We start from the raw sequence: 21,241 nt of genomic DNA, 5'->3' as shown, positions 1-21,241 counted from the left end.
CTCCCCATGTGCTTTCCAAAAGGATGAACATGCCGCTTGCACACCTAAGACGGTCTTTGATACGCAACAAGTTTTGCACCTTTCCTGGGTCTGAATTCAGAGCAGAGGAGATGCTGGAGTGACAGGGTCTGCCTCCCCAGTGAGGAAACTCATCCTTCTGCTGAGAATAAACATGACTTGAAGTGGGAAAAGCTGTTAATAAGCATGTATGCCCTTACTGCTAACTTCCATTCTCAAATTTTGGATTTCAAAAGTCCCTTCCGGGAAGTCGTGGATAGGTTACTTTTCTTAAGACTTCCGTTTATAATCTGAAAGAGGAAGATGTTGGAGCAGGTTGGGCTAGCTAGTCTTTTAAGATTTCTTGTCTAGTGCATGTTCTGAGCCTGCAGATAATCAGCTTTTAGAGTAGATTCTTCTGGAAGGCTCAAATCACAGCATAGCTAAGGGGGAGGAGCTGCTCCTACATAAGTGTGCTCAGCTTTCCTCTGCTGAACACAGTGTCTGTGTAAAAGGGGGAGAAATGCTTCTTGGGCTTTGTACTTTGGAGAAGCATAAAGTAGTGTAGTGGAGGTGGAGATATGGTCCCCAGAGTGGCACAAGTATCTATCAATTCAGACAGCTTAGCAGTGTGATATCTACATGAACTGAACAAGTCTACTAGAGATTCCTTTTCCATGGAAGAAGCCTTGGAATTCCTAGTATGTCAGTAATCACCCAATGGCTTTAATGTGGCTTCAATAGTTTTCTTTTTTCTTTCTTTCTTTTTTTTTCTAGTTTTATTGATTTTTTTTATTGAGCTCTACATTTTTCTCTGCTCCCCTCCCTACCTCTCCCCTCCCCTTCAACCCTCTTCCATGGTCCCCATGCTCCCAATTTACTCAGGAGATCTTGTCTTTTTCTATTTCCCGTGTAGATTAGATCCAATGTATGTCTCTTAGGGTCCTCATTGTTGTATAGGTTCTCTGGGATTGTGGTTTGTAGGCTAGTTTTCTTTGCTTTATGTTTAAAAATGACTTATAAATGAGTACATGTGATAATTGCCTTTCTGAATCTGGGTTACCTCAAAAAGATGTTTTCTAGCTCCATCCATTTGCCTGCAAAATTTAAAATGTCATTATTTTTTCTGCTGTGTAGTACTCCATTGTGTAAATGTACCATGTTTTCCTTATCCATTCTTCAGTCGAGGGGCATTTCCGGGTTCTGGCTATGACAAACAATGCTGCTATGAACATAGTTGAGCACATGTCCTTGTGGTACAATTGAGCATCCTTTGGATATATACCTAAAAGTGGTATTACTGGGACTTGAGGAAGATTGTTTCCTTATTTTCTGAGAAATCGCCACACTGACATCCAAAGGGGTTGGGTTGTACCAGCTTTCATTCCCAGCAGAACTGCAGAAGTGTTCCCTTTTCCCCACAACCTCTCCAGCACAGGTTGTCATCAGTGTTTTTGATCTTGGCCATTCTTACAGGTGTAAGATGGAATCTCAGAGCTGTTTTGATTTGCATTTCTCTGATGACTAAGGATATTGAACATTTCCTTAAGTGTCTTTCAGCCATTTTAGATTCCTCTGTTGAGAGTTCTCTGTTTAGGTCTGTACTTTATTTTTTTATTGGTAATTTTTCTTTCAATGATCAGTTTCTTGATTTCTTTGTGTATTTTGGAGATCAGACCTCTGTCTGATGTGGGGTTAGTGAAGATCTTTTCCCATTCTGTAGGTTGTTGTTTTGTCTTATTGACCATGTCCTTCGCTTTACAGAAGGTTTTCAGTTTCAGGAGGTCCCATTTATTAATTGTTTATCTCAGTGTCTATGCTACTGGGGTTATATTTAGGAAGTGGTCTTCTGTGCTAATGCATTCAAGTGTATGTACCACTTTCTCTTCTATAAGGTTCAGCGTGGCTGGCTTTATGTTGAGGCCTTTGAACCATTTGGACTTGAATTTTGTGCTTGGTGATAGATATGGATCTATTTTCACTCATTCATTTCATGAGATGATGGGGGCAGAATTGGCTCTGGTTGGAGTCACTGCTGGTGACATAGGGTTTGCAGGCGCTAATGGCCAGTCTTCTGTGGTATGTTCGACTCTGTGTTTTGGAAGCTCTGACTCATTTATTCCCTTCCATGACTTCAGTTCAACTTCTATTTGCTGTGTGTCTGTTGTACTGAATAACTGTCCCCGGGACTGAACATAACAATGTGAACAAGACAGATGTGGAAAACACAGATAGCCCTGTTTTCAGTCAATTCATTTATCAGGGACAATGTCAACTGAAATACTCCACTGTGTGTGTGTGTGTGTGTGTGTGTGTGTGTGCGCGCGCGTGCGCGTGTGTGCGCACGCACGCGCGCGCCAGGGGTCAGAAAGATGGGGATCAAACCTGAAACAAAGCAAAGAAGGAAGCCTGAGAGAAACTGAGCATGTGTAGTCGTGGGAAGGGCATCTCACAGGGGAAGGTAGTGCCTAACATTAGATGGGGTTGTCGGGAGAAGACCCTTGGAGACAGTCTTTGGGTGCAGTCGTGAATGATGGAAAGACAGCCACAGGAAAATGGTAAAAAAAAACCAACCCAATGAACTCAATCAGCAAAGTGGCTATTCAGATGCGAGAAAGAAATCTTGTAAAACTGGTGTTTTATATAAAAAGGTTGAATAACATGGTCTAATCTCTTAGTTTGGTCAAACGATCAAAGGAAGAGCCTCAAACGACCTGCTCAAGATAAAGATGGTAGGCAGAGACATCACACCTACTGTCACTTTTTGGTTTTAGTGACCTGAGAACAAATTCTTTAATTGGCTGGATAGGCTTTCCTGCAGGCTCACCCGCCAGCTCTTTCTTTCCTCTTTCTCTTTAATGGCACAGTAGTGAATCAGACAGCAAGCATATCTAAGTTTTTTGGACAGAAGTGGGTCTTATCCTTAAAGATTTTGGGAATGTGGGGCTTGGCCAAGTGTCTAAGCACAGTAGTGTTTCCACGGGGTCATAAAAGTCCATAGAGTTTCATGGGCAGACATTGAGCTTTGCTGGTAGTTCTTGGGGGACAGCAGTTGGCCAGAGCAGATTGATGTGGTGAAAAATATATTGGGAATTGTAAGAGAATAAATATTCCTTAGCTGTCAAAGACAGTCTCCTCGTGGCTTCTCGTGACTGGGTTGTTAGAGGGCTTGTTTGCCATGTACAAAGTTCTGGTTCCATAAACCAAGCATGGTGGTGCACAAATATAATCTTAGCACTGGGGAGGTAGAGTCAGGAGGGTCAAAAGTTCAAGCTCATCCTTAGCTTTGTAGTGAGTTTAAGACCAGCCTGAGACTCATTCTCAAAAAAAAACAAAACAAAAACAAACAAACCCAAGAGAAAAAAATCCCATTTATTATGCACTCATTAGTCTCTTATGTAAATAAATGGTATGTTTTTGTTTTGGTTTGTTTTAGTTTTGTGGGTTTTTTTTTTTGGGGGGGGTGCTAATTTGATAAAGAAGGAACACAGTCTACTGAAAGACTCTGCTATGCTATGGTAGAAGCCAAGAGAAGATCAATATATGAACCAAACAGACACCCCCATCTTAGAATGCTTCGTAAATAAAGACTGAACCTTGTTTGAGGGCCCTGTAGACCCAGCCATGGCTTGGCTTTCCAGTGAGGACACACTCTCAATGCTAGATCTCTGAGCAGCCCTGTCTTGTCATGCTTAGCCTTGTATGAGAAAAGAAACCTGTCGGAAAGGTCATGGTCTAACCCTTTCAGGTAGATTTAGGTCAGTTCTCATGTAAAGAGTGTACTAGTTTGATGGTTTCTTTCTTCCTTTCTTTCTTTCTTTCTTTCTAATATTTATTTATTTATTTATTATGTATACAATATTCTGTCTGTATATATGGCTGAAGGCCAGAAGAGGGCACCGGACCTCATTATAGATGGTTGTGAGCCACCATGTGGTTGCTGGGAATTGAACTCAGGACCTTTGGAAGAGCAGGCAATGCTCTTAACCTCTGAGCCATCTCTCCAGCCCCATGATGGTTTTTTTTTTATTGTTAAGATCCTGAGTGAATTGGGAACATGGAGACCATGGGAGGGGGTTGAAGGGGAGAGGCTTGGAAGGGAGGGGAACAGAGAAAAATACATAGCTCAAAAATATCAATAAAAAAAATTAAAAGATGACGTTGGTGGTGCACACCTTTAATCCCAGCACTTGGGAAGCAGAGGCAAGACGGTCGTCAGTTTGAGGCCAGCCTGGTCTACAAGAGCTAGTTCCAGGATAGGCCCCAAAATCTACAGAGAAACCCTGTCTCAAAAAAACCAAAAAGAAAAAAAAGAAATTAATATGCTTTTAATTGACATATATTGATTGTACATATTATTGGGTGTACAGTGTGATTTCTTTTTTTAAATATGTCCGTGTTGATCCTATTGAAGCCAATGGCATATCTATTGCTTCACCTGTATCATTTCTTTGTATGGCAACATTTGGAATCCTCCCTATTATTTATTGGAGATTTTCAATTAGCTATTGTCAGCTAGTTACCCCCCAGTGCTATATGGAAGATTAGAAGTCATTCCACCCAAAGGCCTGGAAGTTGCTCAGACAGTAGTGTTTAGCATGTATGAGAGCCTGTGTTTGATCCTTAGCACCAGAAAAAAATAAGTTTTATCTTTGCAACTCTATTCAACCCTGCTAACCATCTTCTCTCCACCTCTAACCCCAACATCCTACTCAGGATCTGTCTTTTTTGTGGTAAACTTGAATTTCCACATCTAAGAGAAAGTGTGGTCTATATGATCTCCCATCCATGTCACACATGAACTTGTCCAAATTTTTTGAGCAAACAGCAGGTGAACAAATCTCCCAAGCGGTTAGATTGGGAGTGTGGGTCCTTCCCCAAATAAAAGGAGTTGCTCCGACAAATCTTTCTTAAATACGCCAAAGTCAGCACCCGTTCTCCGCTATTGCCTTCGAGTTACAATAGATACACCATAGGATGGTTTCCTTCATTGACACCCAATGGAGAGTTGGTGTCGCTTGTGTGACTGGGGCTTAGAGCCAGGAGCAGTTCGGGCTGGGCTGTGAGGGCTCATCCAATGTCCAAGACCAGTTGGACTGGCAAGCCCCCGAGGAAAGAGGAAATGCTCATTTTTGGTCTTTCTTAACATGGAAGATGGCTTTCACGGAGGCTTCTGCTTACTTTGTGTCTTAATCAGCTCGGCAATAAAAACCCAGCAGCTTGTCTGCAACTTCCCTTTAATTTTAGAATTTTGATCATGAGAGTCCTTATAGTGTGAAAAGTGTGCATAGAAAACCTAGTCCGCATTCTGAGAACTCTATAAAGGAACACCGCGATGTCCTATCTCTGCCATTTGGGTGAGATTTGGCTCTGGAAAAGAGAAATCAGTTCTCTTGTTTGAAATTCGAGGGTAAGAATGGCTTCAAAGTTTTCAAAGAACTTCCCTGCGAGCTCATGGCATTTCAGGGAATCCTTCTGGCCTCATCACTTCTAATTTATTTATTTGACACCAAGAACATTTTCCCGTTATTTGAAAGAACATGATGAGCCAGGTTCTGGTTTTTTTTTTTTTGTCCGGGTTGCATTTTGAGAATTTTAGTGTGGGAGAGGCATCTTCATTTTGTTTCTAAACCACGTCTCAAGAAAATGGCCCCAGACACTTCTCAGAACTAAGAATTACCTGGTGAACAACAATGAAGTCTAAAGCTGCTAAGACACCACCCAGCTTCCTTCCTTTCTTTTCTAGTCCTTTCTCTCTTTTTATCTTCGTGTTCAATCCACAGGCTTCCTTTGCTAAGGACAGGAGTGTTGGCAGACTGCCTATTGGCTGGTTGGCCTCAGTTGGCCTTATATCATTGCAAAGGAATGCCTGAATTCTCCACAAGGTCTGTAGTATCTTTCTGTACAAGACACTCACTACCCGCTTTCGTAACAGGTTGCTCAGCCTGGATCACTTCTTGCTTACATAGCTGACATTTTTAGCTACTTAAAGTACGGCTCTTGATGCTCATCTCTTCTTAATGATGACCTCCACAGGTATTGGTTGTGAAATATTACTCTGGTGTGCTCTGTGACATTGGAAACTTTATTTAGCAAAGCAATCCTACAATAAGAGATAACTTGGAGACTCTCATCCTTGTGCGGACGGTGACTGGGTTGTTAATCTGTCGATTGCTTGCTTTAGACGTTGTGTTTGTGGACAAGGTCCTGCAGATGGACAAGACTGGTCATGTACCACAGAGGCTGCATGCATTGGCAGGATTTAGTCTCAGGGTATTTCCTGCTACTGTTTCAATTCGGTTTCATATGGGGATATATATATATATATATATATATATATATATATATATATACACACATATATATATATATGACTGCAAATTGCTCTCTTCTCTTCTCAAAATTTGTTTTTCAAGAACAGCTGTGTCTCCCTTCTGAATTCCTTAATTATTTATCCTCCCTGATAAGTTAAACCTTCCGTTAATGTGGTAAATTGCCAAGAGCACACAGCGCTGCTTAGATCATGTAGCAAACTGTATAAACATTTGATAGGACATTTGAAGACACCACATGCTGAGCCACGATCTATACGACTACCGAATGCTGTGGGATCAATGAAGGGAGCCCGGCGTTGGCCTCCTTTGTTGCTGTTTTCTTAACTAACACGGGAATGGAACACACACACACACACACACACACACACCAGTTGTGCTGATTCAGAACAGGCCAGTCCTAGGTCTTGCTAAACCATCAGAGATCAAGTTTAACCAAAAAAAATTAACTAGTTCGCCAACGCATAGTCATATAATATACATATAGCTATAATATGCATATGAAAAAATGGGCGTATATGATGAGACAATCTGTGTTTGTAGCTTGCATTCTCTCACTACTGTTTCTGAAAGAGCTACCACCTCAGATTCCCAATTAGTACTGTTGAGGAAGAGTCTTTCAATGGTTTTAAATAAGTAGACCTTTCACTTTGGCCCCAGAAAGAGCACATGATTAATAACGACCCAAAACACCATTCATTGCCAAGAGTAACAACCCCGAATTTACAAAGTCAGTTAGTATTTGATGTCTCCGTCTTATTCTTAGGCTCTGGGCTTGTTTCTAGAAATATCAGCCTATTCTATCTCCTAGCCCGTTGACGTCATTGTGTGAATAGCCTCTGACCGGTAAATACACAGTTTTTCAGGGGGGTGGTTAGCTTGCTGATTTTTCTGTATTTCTGGCCCGACTGTTGGGAGATTTATGCACCTTTTCTCTTGCCTATCTTCTCCTCGGATGATTCACGCTTTTCCTCAGGGGAAAGTAAGAGAAGCAAGGACAAATAGCAGGCGTTAACTGGAGCCCTTCATTAGAGTTGTGACTGAGGAGGTCTGGGGAGTTCGCTATCTTCTAAATGAAAGTAGGTTTCTGGAGTGGACAGAGAAAGAGCGCCTTCTGGTATATCTGGATCTGGTTCTCAAAGGCTTTGAAGGTTATAATTAGTTGCTACTTAATCACATGGCTGTGGGGCTTCACAGCTTCGTTTCTGCTCTGCAGTCCTGCGGTCAGCTAGAGGATTAGACAGGCAAGCCTGGGTTGGATTCATTTGGCCACTTCCTGGAGGTAGTTAAAGACCACCTTCTACTCTTGGCTACCAAGCGAGAAGAGGAGCATTGGCCAAGCTGACCTGGACAAGGGTTGAAAGTGTCAGGGCTCTTGAAGGCCGTGAAGCGGCAAGGACACCTCCAGCCTCCAATGACATGTGCGCTTGGAACGACGCACAGTGACACTGTGCACTTGGAATGACTGCTTTTTCCTCCCCAGAAGGGAAACCTGGGGTACAATGGACCCCGAAGTTCTTAGCACCAGTGGGTGGACAACGACATCAATGAAAATGAGTGTTGAGTTGGAGAAAGGGCAGGATGTGTTGTTCCTCTGTGTGTTTCCCAGATCTCTAGGCGGTATGTCTTCAAGACATTGCTAAACATAGACAATGGATTTGGGAGTTTCTCAGCCAAACAGTGCCGTTGGAATTCAGACTTTGAAGGTTGAAGCAAAGAAATCATTCATGAAAACTAGTTTGAGGAACAGTTAAGATGGCTTAGAGTTTCTTGTATTGAGAACTGGTCACTGGGGGTGAAGGGCATTTTAGAAGGAGGTATCCTTGCTTCACAGGTGTTATCCCATGACCATTAGACGTGGAGCTCTCTGAAGGAAGAGAATTTGACCTTGAGGAGCCTGGAGATGTGGGAGGGACAGGAGGTGGGGATGTCTGTTTGGTTTATGTAATGATCCCCCTGACCTTTAAAAACAACATTTCTTTTCAGTTGGTTCAGAGAATTCCATTTCTCCTCTTGATTGTGCTGATTTGGTAAGTGAGGAAAAGATGGTTAATCTCGTAGTTGCGTGTATGATTAAATGAGGTAAATAGGAGAGCCAGGCTCTTCATTTCGGATCGCTGTTTCAAAGCAGGCACTTGCTAGGTTAGTCTCTTCCGGTTGCTGCTCTTCTGAGTGGATGAAACAGTCAAAGATAGAGGCTCCCCCCTCCCCCATGTTATTGGCTTCTTAGAGGATTATGCCCTGCTCCACAAACATACCTCCTGAAGGATGGATGGGTCACCCCCACCTTCAGCATGCTTGCTGGCTGTCCTTTCCTACCACCCCGCTGCTCTTGCGGCTTTGCCCGTGTGTACTTCTACAGTCTTCTAAATATATCAAGTTCCTTAGGTTGTTTGGGTCACGCCAGCCATTTCTGTTTTCTTCTCCTGTCAGCATTCAGGAGCGCCATGTACACAAAGACAAAATGGCTTTCCAAGTAGGCTACATTCTCCTTTCAGTATCCGTGCGAACATCAGATTGAAGGCCACTCAGCTCTACCTGCTGGTGGCCGCATGAGCCGCCTGGAGATTAACCTCTTCTAAGGCTCTGAGCTATTTTTGAGGTCAAGACTGCAACAACATTAAAGCTAGAACCCATTAGAAAATCACTTTCATCATCTCTTTCTTTTTCCAAATCAGTGGCTCTCTCTTTTTTTTTTTTTTACCCCTTCTGATCTTATAACCCTTTAATCTTCTTTGTAGCAGAACAAGGAGACTGTTAGTGTTTGCATCCAATGAGGTTAGCATCCTTGATAGATAACAGCTTCAGAAGACACCAAGATATTAGAGGAGTGTGTGGAGAGATGAACTTCATCTCCAGGTTGGGCTGCCTCAATGCTGAAGGTGGATCCGCTCTCCTGGGCCATTTTTGTGGATGGTTTGCGCGAGCGAGCTAGGCTCAAAGTCTCCAAAAGAGACGCAGCAGAAAGCCCTTTGTTGCCTTATTTCTAAAGGCTTGAAGTTTGGAAGGGAAGGGATTTTGTTTTCCTCTGAGCTACACAATGGAGCTTTCACAGAACCTCTTTTTAAAGGAATAGCTACAGCCTTTGTGTTGAAGGGTGTGTCTTTTGGCAGGGTCTGCTGAGGCAGACAGGCTGGCTGGTGATTAACAAAGGTCATTAGACTTTGGAATCTGGCTAGCAGCCTCGGATGGTACGTCTTCTGTGTGTGGAAGGACGCCTCCCAAGAAACCAAGGCATTCTGGAGGTCCCCTCTCCAGGACACCCCTAAATCTGCTCCAGGGACGTCCTGATCTAACCAGGATTCTGCTTAGGACGAACGGACCAGCCTATCAGTCATGGAATAAAAGAGCCTTTGGAGATCTTGGTGAATGGCATTTGAGGAGGAGAAAGGTGCTGCTTTTCGGGAAGAAATGAAAACAGTTCCTTCTTTGTTGGGAAGAGCAGAGCCTAGGAGCCCAGCCTGCCCTTGTAGCGTTTCACTGGTGATTGTCAGCCTAGTAGAATCTAAGAGAAGCCATGTTGTGCACAGAGGAGAGGCTCTGAGCTAAAATGGCTGCTCCTCCAGCTCAGAGGACTAGGGCAGCTTAGTGAGTCTTAGAGGTTCAGTGACGCAGGAGCTCCTATCTCCTGGAAGTGTGATAAACACATTCAGCAGAGCTGTGGCTTGCTTGGCTGAGATGAAAGGACTAAGCTTGGGGGATGGGGAGTGCGTATTGGATGATCTGCTTTTTTTTCTGTGAAGCATTCTAAATGCAGGAGTCGTCTGCACCATGGAAAAATTTGTTTTCAGGTCTAATGGACTGAGCGAAAGGAGAAGTGGGGTGGGGCCTCAGCGACTGCTGTAATTTGATCCAGAGCTGATAGCAACCTCTTCCACACAATTTAGGCTGGTGGTGCTCAGACATAAAAGCTTGTGTATCTGGAATATTGAGACTTAGTTAGCTGAAAGGACTATGGTGCCCAAGTTCATGTTTATTGAAATAGGATAAATTGCTGGGTGAAAGAAGAGGAGGCAAAATATCTGTCTCTCTCTCTCTGTCTCACTCTGCGAAGCTCTGTCCAGAAATGAACTTGGGCAGAACTTGCTTTAGCAGGCTACTGGCTGAAGCATTCTTTGATAGAAAACCCTCACGCCCATGGCTCCTTGCACTTCACTGACACATCATGACTGGACTTTGTTCCTCCAGCAGAAATCACATGACTTTTATGTGAGGTATAGAAAATGGCATCATAAAAGGATTTGGCTGCAGCTTGAATTCTTAAGACACTTGGTTCTAGATGACAAAGACTTCGTAGGGCTTGTGATGTACTTCGGGTGGCAACTTACTCGTTCAGATAGTAACCAGTTATCTCCTTGTAGGAACATATGCTAACATAAAAAGAACTGCCCCTTCCCAGTATGCTTTTGACTTCTTCATGGTGGGACTTTGCGTTGAGTTAGCATGAGGCTTTCCATAGATTTTAGTCACACAGCAAATTACAGAATAAGATGAATGGACCACATTTTGCTTTATTTCACACCAGGCTCCCAGGTTGATTTTGTTGTTGTTTTGTATCTAAGTGTACACCTGACGCTTGTAAAAGGGAATGGAGCGGAAAAGGAAAGCCTTGATTCAGAAGCCCCTCTTCAGAACTACTAGTCTCTGTGGTCTTCAGGTAAACCCAAGTGCCAAAGTACAATCCGAAACCTGAAACTGAACTGTCATCTAAAGTTGGTTGCTTGGAAATCTCATGAGAAATATTTTATGGCCTAATTAGATTGGAGAAGCTGTTAGGTTTTAATTGGTAGGTAGTAAAAGAGCGAATAACCACTTACCTCATGGGTGAGAGCTGCACTATTTGGGGAAAGGAAGAAAGATGTGAACCCCGTATCAATAAAGTTATTAATAATAAAAGCAGTACGAAAAGCCACAGCCATTTCTAAGAACCAATCCTATTAGCATTTGGTGTTAAAACACTAATGTAATAAGATGGAAGTGGAGAAAAGAAATGGAAATTTCCTTGCCCTTTTCTGGGTATGTCCTCTTTCCTTCTAGTTCAAAAAGAAAAGGTCCAAGAAGAAATCAGAATCAATATTAAGTTACCTAGGATTCTGGATGTGGTGGAGAAACTCAAAAAACGGCACAAACTTTTGAAGTATTAATGTTTCCTTGACAAGTGGCATTTGAAGATCTGTCAAGGCAGAAAACATTTATCTGGGATTTCTTTCCTTTGAAGTTAGGAAATCAAGGACTTTGTCTCTGTTGTATCTGATTGCCTTTCTGTGGCCAGTGTTCGAGTTGGCAGAGAGGAGCAGGGGAAGTGTAGCGATGTTGGCTTTCATTTCCTTCAACAAGCTGTCGCCTCTCAAGGTTTGTGGTGAGCGCCCTCCTCGTGATGCATCATTGTGTCTTCCGCCTCAGGTTCCTTATGTGAGAGGGTAGCCCCTGACCATGGAGGTGCTTCAGTGTGATGGCTGCGACTTCCGAGCCCCGTCTTATGAGGATCTCAAGGCACACATCCAGGATGTCCATACTGCGTTCTTGCAGCCCACAGATGTTGCAGAGGACAATGACGACGAGCCACCGTCCGGGTCCATGAATGCTGGCAACCAGACAGAGGTGGAGTTTTCTTCTATAAAGGATGAGTTTGTGATTGCGGAAGATTTATCAGGTAATCCTACACTAAACTTCCATGTCTGATAGAGCTTAATTGCTCTTTGATGATGATGATGATGACAATTATTATTATTAACTGGAAACCATAGTTCTTATGTGCAGCTTCTGCATTTTCTTATTCCATGTTAGCTAGTTTTACTATGTAGAGATCATATTTCTCTTAGTTATCCTAGGAGATGATCCCTGTAGTGTCCCTGTGTGTCCTACTTTTAAGTTTGAAAACAAAGAATCTTGGAAAGTTCTAGAATAAATCTTACAGTTGATGAAAGCTTTCTTTATTCTGTACCTATAACTATCCATAACATCTTCACTGTTAGCGCTCTGTGGATAGTCTTCAGGACTTCATCTTGAGTCATCGTGCCTGTTGAATGTGATACTTACAGAAAAACTGTAACCGTGCTGATTTGTGTGGTGAATCTTATATTCTCTTTTACTTTTCTCATTGCGCTCCTCTTAAATGTTCTCTTTAGGTCAAAGTGCAGCTGCATTGGGGAGCGGAAGTTACTATGGCCACAGTCCAGGATATTACGGTCAGCATATTGCCCCTAATCCCAAACCAACCAACAAATTTTTTCAGTGCAAGTTCTGCGTACGCTACTTCAGGTCAAAAAATCTCCTCATAGAACATACTAGAAAGGTCCATGGAGCTCAAGCTGAAGGGAGTCCACCAGGACCTCCTGTGCCAGGATCCTTAAATTATAATATCATGATGCACGAGGGATTTGGAAAGGTCTTCTCTTGCCAGTTCTGTACGTACAAGTCGCCTCGGAGGGCGAGGATCATCAAGCATCAGAAGATGTACCACAAAAACAGTTTGAACAGTTTGAAGGAGACCGCAGCGCCACCACCTGCCCCTGCCCCACTGCCAGACCCCGTAGTCCCTCCCGTGTCCTTGCAGGACCCCTGCAAGGAACTCCCAGCGGAGGTTGTGGAGCGCAGCATCTTAGAATCCATGGTTAAGCCTTTGACCAAGTCTCGCGGCAACTTCTGTTGTGAGTGGTGCAGCTACCAGACCCCCCGCCGAGAGCGCTGGTGCGACCACATGATGAAGAAACACCGGAGTATGGTCAAGATCCTTTCTAATATCAGGGGGCAGCAAGAAGGGACGAATGCGCCGGAAGTGCAGAATAATAATGAACCCAGCCCCACGTCCACCTCCCCCTACCTGTCCATGAATGCTGCAAGCCGGGAGATGCCCAACACTAACGTCTCCAATTTCAGGGGCTCCGTCGGCAACTCCATCATGAGACCCAATTCTTCTTCAGCTTCCAAATTTTCTTCTATGTCTTACCCTCAGATGAAGCCGAAGTCACCTCATAATTCTGGCCTTGTGAACTTGACAGATAGGTCCCGGTATGGAACTTCTGACCTGACTAATTCATCGGCTGACCTGGACACGAACAGCATTCTGAATGACTCCAGCTCTGACGAGGAGTTAAATGAGATAGACAGTGAGAACGGCTTAAGTGTTATGGATCATCAGGCGTCAGGCCTGACTGCAGAGCAGCTGATGGGCTCTGACGGCAACAAACTGTTAGAGACCAAAGGGATTCCGTTCAGAAGGTTCATGAATCGATTCCAGTGTCCCTTTTGTCCTTTCCTCACCATGCATCGGCGCAGCATTTCCCGCCACATAGAAAACATCCACTTGTCTGGAAAGACCGCCGTCTACAAATGTGATGAGTGTCCATTTACTTGTAAGAGCTCATTGAAACTGGGGGCTCACAAACAGTGTCACACGGGTACGTCTGATTGGGACGCTGTGAATTCGCAGAGTGAGAGCCTCTCTTCCTCTCTGAACGAAGGTATGGTCTCTTATGAGAGCGCTAGCATCAACGGTAGGAAGTCAGGAGTCATGTTGGATCCCTTGCAGCAGCAGCAGCCACCACAGCCACCGCCACCACCGCCGCCGCCACCGCCACCACCATCCCAGCCGCTGCAGCAGCCGCCGCTGCAGCTGCAGCCACCACACCAGGTGCCACCCCAGTCACAGCCACCACCAACGCAGCAGCCACAGCCACCCACACAGGTCCCACCATTGCACCCTTATAAGTGCACCATGTGTAGTTACTCCACCATGACTCTAAAAGGGCTAAGAGTCCATCAGCAACACAAGCACTCCTTCTGTGACAACTTGCCAAAATTCGAGGGGCAGCCCTCAAGCCTACCACTGGAAAACGAGACAGAGAGCCACCCCTCTTCCAGCAACACTGTGAAGAAAAGTCAGACCTCAATTCTTGGGTTGTCCTCCAAGAATAACTTTGTAGCTAAGGCCTCTAGGAAGCTGGCGAATGACTTTCCTCTTGATTTGTCACCCGTGAAGAAGCGGACGAGGATTGACGAGATAGCGAGCAACCTGCAGAGCAAAATCAACCAAACCAAACTGCAGGAGGACGCGATCATCAATGTCGAGGATGATGAGGAGGAAGAGGATGACAATGAAGTAGAGATAGAGGTTGAGCTAGACAGGGAAGAGGAGCCAGCAGAACCCATCCTGGAGGTTCCTGCTTCCTTCGCAGCCCAACAGATTTGGGCCAGAGACACCAGTGAGTCCCAGAAGGAGCCCAACTACAGAAGTATCACCCACGATTATAATGCCACCAATGGGGCTGAGATTGAACTCACGCTTTCTGAAGATGAAGAGGACTATTACGGCTCTTCAACAAGCATGAAAGATCACCAAGTGTCCAACGCAGCCCTGCTGAACACTCAACCCCCTATCTATGGGACAGAACACAATAGTGAAAATACAGATTTCGGTGACTCTGGAAGGCTTTACTATTGTAAACACTGTGACTTTAATAACAAATCTGCCCGGAGTGTTAGCACGCACTACCAGCGAATGCACCCCTACATTAAGTTTAGCTTTAGGTATATCTTGGATCCCAATGACCACAGCGCAGTGTACAGGTGCCTGGAATGCTACATTGACTACACCAACTTTGAAGACCTCCAGCAGCATTACGGTGAGCATCACCCAGAGGCCATGAATGTACTCAATTTTGACCATTCGGACCTGATCTACCGATGTCGCTTTTGTTCTTACACAAGCCCAAATGTCAGGAGCCTGATGCCACATTACCAAAGAATGCATCCCACAGTCAAAATCAACAACGCCATGATCTTTTCGAGCTATGTCGTCGAGCAGCAGGAAGGGCTGAATGCTGAGTCCCAGACCCTGCGGGAGATTCTGAATTCGGCTCCCAAGAGCATGGCGACATCCACTCCCGTGGCTCGTGGTGGTGGTATGCCCGCTACGTTTAACAAAAACACTCCTCCCAAGACGTTTACTCCGGAATGTGAAAACCAGAAGGACCCTTCTGTCAACACGGTGGTCGTTTACGATTGTGATGTTTGCTCGTTTGCGAGCCCCAACATGCACTCTGTCTTGGTTCACTATCAGAAGAAACACCCTGAAGAAAAGGCCTCGTACTTTAGGATCCAGAAAACCATGCGCATGGTGTCTGTGGACAGAGGCTCTGCCCTTTCCCAATTATCATTTGAGGTGGGTGCTCCATTGTCTCCCAAAATGTCCAACATGGGTTCCCCACCCCCCCCACAGCCCCCACCACCAGACCTCAGCATTGAGCTTTACTACTGCAAACACTGCTCCTACAGCAACCGGTCGGTTGTGGGGGTGCTTGTCCACTACCAGAAAAGACACCCAGAAATCAAGGTCACTGCCAAATATATCAGACAGGCCCCCCCCACAGCAGCAATGCTGAGAGGGACCGAAGGGCTCCAAGATTCCCCTCGGCCTCCTGCCCCCATGCAGCTCAACCGGAGCAGCTCTGAGGGAGAATGCCCTCCCGTGGAGATGGAGATGTTCTTTTGCCAGCACTGTGATTACGGGAACCGGACGGTCAAAGGTGTCCTCATTCATTATCAGAAGAAGCACCGGGACTTCAAGGCCAATGCAGATGTCATCCGGCAGCACACGGCCACCATCAGAAGCCTCTGTGACCGAAACCAGAAGGCTGCCAGTTGTGTGCTTCTCCCGGCTTCTGGTATGGAGCGGGACAAGACGAAACTTAGAGCGCTTAAATGCAGGCAGTGCTCGTATACCTCCCCCTATTTCTATGCCCTGAGGAAGCATATCAAGAAAGACCACCCTGCCCTAAAGGCCACCGTCACGTCCATCATGCGATGGGCGTTCCTGGATGGCTTGATAGAAGCTGGCTACCACTGTGAGTGGTGCATCTACTCCCACATGGAGCCCAGTGGCTTGCTCCTGCATTATCAAAGGAGGCACCCGGAGCACTATGTAGATTACACCTACATGGCTACCAAACTCTGGGCTGGACCAGACCCATCCTCTCCCACACTTACCATGCCAGCTGAAGCCAAAACTTACAGGTGTAGGGACTGTGTTTTTGAAGCTGTCTCCATCTGGGACATCACCAATCATTACCAAGCCTTCCACCCCTGGGCCATGAATGGTGACGAGTCCGTGCTGCTGGATATCATCAAGGAGAAAGATGGCGTGGACAAGGCCATCCTTGCACCCGAGGAGTTGATAGGCCCCGTGAATTGTGAAAACAGTCTGCCCACCCCCCTCCCTGAGCAGGAAGCCGAGTGCCCAGAGGATGCAAGACTTTCCCCAGAGAAAAGCATTCATCTGGCTTCAGCGAACCCTGCCATCTCTTCCACCCCGTACCAGTGCACCGTGTGCCAGTCCGAGTACAACAACCTGCACGGCCTCCTCACCCACTACGGGAAGAAGCATCCAGGCATGAAAGTGAAGGCTGCTGATTTCGCACAGGATATCGACATCAACCCGGGGGCGGTCTACAAATGCAGGCATTGTCCATACATCAACACTCGCATCCACGGCGTCCTAACCCACTACCAGAAGCGACACCCAGCCATCAAGGTGACCGCCGAGGACTTTGTGCACGATGTGGAGCAGTCTGCCGACATAACCCAGAACGACGTGGAGGAGACGAGCAGGATTTTCAAACAAGGGTACGGTGCCTACCGGTGTAAGCTGTGTCCATACACACACGGCACGCTGGAGAAGCTCAAAATCCACTATGAGAAGTACCACAACCAGCCTGAGTTTGACGTCTTTTCCCCATCTCCCCCAAAGCTGCCTGTCTCCCTGGAGCCTGAGATAACCACTGAAGTGAGCCCCTCCCAGGTCTCAGTGACGGAGGAGGAGGTGGGAGAGGATCCCATGTCTACTTCTCACTTCTCTACCTCGCATCTGGTCTCCCACACTGTGTTCCGGTGCCAACTCTGCAAGTACTTCTGTTCCACAAGGAAGGGCATTGCCAGGCACTACCGGATCAAGCACAATAATGTCCGTGCCCAGCCCGAGGGCAAGAACAATCTCTTCAAGTGTGCCCTGTGTGCCTACACCAATCCCATCCGCAAGGGACTGGCAGCCCACTACCAGAAGCGCCACGACATTGATGCATATTATACCCACTGCCTTGCGGCCTCCAGAACCATCAGCGACAAACCCAACAAGGTGATCATCCCATCCCCACCCAAAGACGACTCCCCTCAGCTGAGCGAGGAACTGCGGCGGGCCGTGGAGAAGAAAAAGTGCTCCTTATGCTCCTTCCAGTCTTTTAGCAAGAAAGGCATCGTGTCCCATTATATGAAGCGCCACCCAGGGGTGTTCCCAAAGAAGCAACACGCCAGCAAGCTGGGGGGCTACTTCACGGCTGTCTACGCAGACGAACACGAGAAACCCCCACTGATGGAAGAAGAAGAGAGAGGCGGCTTGGAGAGAACTGAGATGGAGGGCGAAGCTCAGGACGTCGAGTGGCTCCCATTCCGCTGCATCAAATGCTTCAAGCTGTCCTTCAGCACGGCCGAGTTGCTGTGCATGCATTACACAGACCACCACAGCCGGGACCTCAAGAGGGACTTCGTCATCCTCGGCAGCGGTCCCCGCTTCCAGAACTCCACCTTCCAGTGTAAGCACTGCGATAGCAAATTGCAAAGCACAGCCGAGCTGACCTCACACTTGAACGTTCACAATGAGGAATTCCAGAAGCGTGCCAAACGTCAGGAGAGGAGGAAACAGCTTTTGAGCAAGCAGAAATATGCAGATGGTGCTTTTGCAGATTTCAAACAAGAGAGGGTAAGGATATGTTTTGATTTCCCTTCCCCCAGGAGGCCTCTCATCACTGGTGCCCACATGCACTTCTTCGCTGCCAGCCAAACTGCTGCAGGCTTCCTAGTGACTTAGCTTGCCAGAGAGCTCAATAAGTCAATTAAACATTTCGAGCTTGATTATCCCCCGTTCTATACTCACCCCACTCCACGGTCCTGCTCCCCTCCCCTTCTCCCTCTGACTCCTCCCATGGCTCCCCAGGGGAGGTTTGGGGTGGTTTCTATGTATGTCTTCTTGCCAAGTAGTGTATGCTGAAGCCTAGTTAGACAATGCTTGATTTTCCGAAGGCATTTGTGGGCTGTTTCTTGGTATCCTTAGCCCTTCTCAGCTATGGCTTGGTCTCCAGTGTTTGTGTCAGGAACCTAACATCTCAAGGAATAGATTTTTTTTTTAATTTTAAATCAAGAAGTTCGTTAAAGGAATAGCTGCGCAACATTTCACCTGCGTAGACAAAACTGACCTGAAAGCCAAGGTAACTTAGTAGCAGTTACGACGGGCTTCTCCACAGACCTCGCTCCTCACCAGACGGAGCCTAACTGGGTTCCAGTGACTGCGTCTAGTAGGCAATGTGTCATGGCTGATGAAGTTGATTTATTTATATATATATAAAACTTGCCTCTGTCTCCTTGGTTTTTAACCTCTTTAAAGTACAATATCCAGTAAACTCTAAGAGTGCAACGCCTGCCTTTATGGGAGGGTGTGGTGTACTGATGGCTGCCACTGTATTTTACCAGCCTTTCGGTCACTTAGAAGAGGTGCCAAAGATCAAGGAGAGGAAAGTGGTGGGCTACAAGTGTAAATTCTGCGTGGAAGTGCACCCAACGCTTCGAGCCATCTGCAACCACCTCCGGAAGCATGTCCAGTATGGCAATGTCCCGTCTGTGTCGGCTGCCGTGAAGGTGAGAAGGGGAAGGTCCAGGTACCTGGCGTGTATGTGTGCGAACATATGTGTGTGTGTGTGCATGTGCGCATTCCCATGCGCATATCTGCGTTATTTATTAACCCATCACTTGAAGTGCTGGGCAGAGTGTGGCCTGGGATGCGGGCACTCTTGAGTTATGCTTGGCTGGCTTTGGCTTGTTTTGATTTCTTTGCAGGTTGGACCTTCCGAATCATTCTGTTCAGGGAAAGGTTTGGCTCTGATATGGTTTCTGATTCTGGGGTATGGTTTGGTGGACCAAGATGGTCCTGCATTCTCATGTAAGGAGGCTCGGGGTCATGCTAGTTCGTGCTGCTTGACACTAGATCATTGTTCTGAATTGCCAGAGCCCATGGGAGGAACTGAGTGGGCTCTGCTCCTGTCACCTGGGCCTCTCACTGCCTCATCCATACTGTCATTTGCCCGAGCATGCGACAGTCCAGGAGAATCCGCATTTTTCTTCTCTCTGGGTTCTCTGAGTTGTGCAAGGGGCATTGATCAAATATAAACCGAACAGCCTTTGAGACCTGGGTTGTCTGCTACACTCATTTCCATATGATGCAGCCAGTGTCTTCCTTCCCCTTGTCCCTGCCTTTACTAGACTATCTGTTTTGAATATCATAATCCAAAAGCAGCTGCTGTTTCAATTGCTAATTCTCCACCGTACCTTCTAGAATATAGTTAGGTACTTCCCGCTTCTGAGCACAGAAGTTAATTCAGGTTTCTGCCCTTTTCATCTGGATGTTGGAATATGTTTTTATTATTTGCTCTTTCTTGACCTTTGTGTCCTATTTACTCTGAAGGTAAAGCTTATCTTTTCTTGAACACTGAACCCTTGTCTTTGATGAGAACACTGGCAACCCAGGGACAAAGAAGATAGCTTCTACTTTGATGTCGTCTGTCCCAGGCTTGCTTCCTAGACTCACACGAGAGAAAACTCAGTAATCCAAGGAGCTACTTCAAAAGTGGATGACATAAGAATCGGCCTGCTCCTTAGCTTTTGGAATTAATCACACATTAACCTTCATTAGGAGGTGGCATTTTTATCTGCGAGATAGGGGCAGGGAGCAAAGATCTCTCCTCAGCTTCATCTCCAAATGGCCCAAAATTCTTAGGTGGCTAGTGTCTTAGTGACTGTCCTATTGTGAAGAGAAACCATGACGAAGGCCAACTTTTTTTTTTCTGAGACAGGGTTTCTCTGTAGCCTTGGAGCCTGTCCTGGAACTAGCCCTTGTAGATCAGGCTGACCTCGAATTCACAGAGATCCACCTGTCTCTGCCTCCCGAGTGCTGGGATTAAAGGCCTGCACACCACCGCCCAGCGGCCAACTTTTATGAATAAAAACATTTCATGGGGAACTTGCTTATAGTTTCAAAAAGGTAGTCCATTATTATCATGGTGGGTGTGTGGAGTGTAAGGGAGAACTAGCAGGCATGGTACTGGAGAAGTAGTTCAGAGTTTTATATCCTGATCTATAGGCAGCAGGGAGAGAGAGAGAGAGAGAGAGAGAGAGAGAGAGAGAGAGAGAGAGAGAGAGAGAGAGAGAGAGACTGGGCCTGACATGAACTTTTGAAACATCAAAACTCATCCCCAGTGACAAACCTACAGTAAGGACACACTCCTGATCCATCCAGAAATGGTTCATCAATTAGGACTAAGCATGAATCTACAGGGACTATTCTCATCCAAACCACCACAGCTGGACTATGCTTTTCCCCTTCCCTCCCGTTTCTCTCCCCTCTCTCTCTCCAGGTCCCCTCCTTTCTTCTTTTAGAGCTATAATCCTAATCCAACTTTATTTTGGAATAGAGATCACAATTTAAAATTTCTTTCTAAGACTGGTAATGAATAAACCATCTTTAGACCAGGAAAGCCCATGTCACATGTCTCAGGCTCTCTAGTTCCAAAGTATGTCACCCCAAAACCAACACTGCTGTGAAAGAAATAATACTCAAGCTTGCCTTCCTTCGGTGGGGAACCAGAGAGGCAGAGGAGAGAACGTTGCCAGGAAATGCTGACAAGCTTGGGAGATTGACGGGTAAAGAAGGAAGCCGGGGTGATAACAATGGATATTTATTTTGTTGGTGGGGCATGTGTGTGTGTGTGGTTCTCTTAGCAGGAGGCTGAGGACCCTTCCCACTTATTCCTGGATGGAGTGGAAGCAGCCAGAGACGACAGTGGCACCCTGGTGGGCCGGGTGGATGGTGG

General features: G+C 46.0%; 1 protein-coding gene across 4 annotated transcripts in view; it reads left to right on the top strand.

The window, feature by feature from the left end:
• Znf462 (zinc finger protein 462) overlaps nucleotides 1-21,241 on the top strand; it is a 133,133-nt gene that overhangs the window by 44,446 nt on the left and 67,446 nt on the right. For 2 of the 4 annotated variants that reach the window (XM_075967193.1, XM_075967194.1), the window contains exons 2-5: nucleotides 11,733-11,982; nucleotides 12,458-18,081; nucleotides 18,849-19,013; nucleotides 21,150-21,221. In XM_075967193.1, coding sequence (XP_075823308.1) covers nucleotides 11,763-11,982; nucleotides 12,458-18,081; nucleotides 18,849-19,013; nucleotides 21,150-21,221 — 6,081 coding nt within the window. In that variant the 5' untranslated portion in view covers nucleotides 11,733-11,762. The remainder of the gene's footprint in view (nucleotides 1-11,732; nucleotides 11,983-12,457; nucleotides 18,082-18,848; nucleotides 19,014-21,149; nucleotides 21,222-21,241) is intronic. The other 2 variants (XM_075967195.1, XM_075967196.1) reach the window with 2 other exon arrangements.

Source organism: Microtus pennsylvanicus, chromosome 3 (assembly GCF_037038515.1).
Source record: "Microtus pennsylvanicus isolate mMicPen1 chromosome 3, mMicPen1.hap1, whole genome shotgun sequence".
Lineage (NCBI taxonomy): Eukaryota > Metazoa > Chordata > Mammalia > Rodentia > Cricetidae > Microtus > Microtus pennsylvanicus.
Note: the sequence above shows the minus strand (reverse complement) of the source record. Positions and strands in the feature narration are given on the sequence as shown.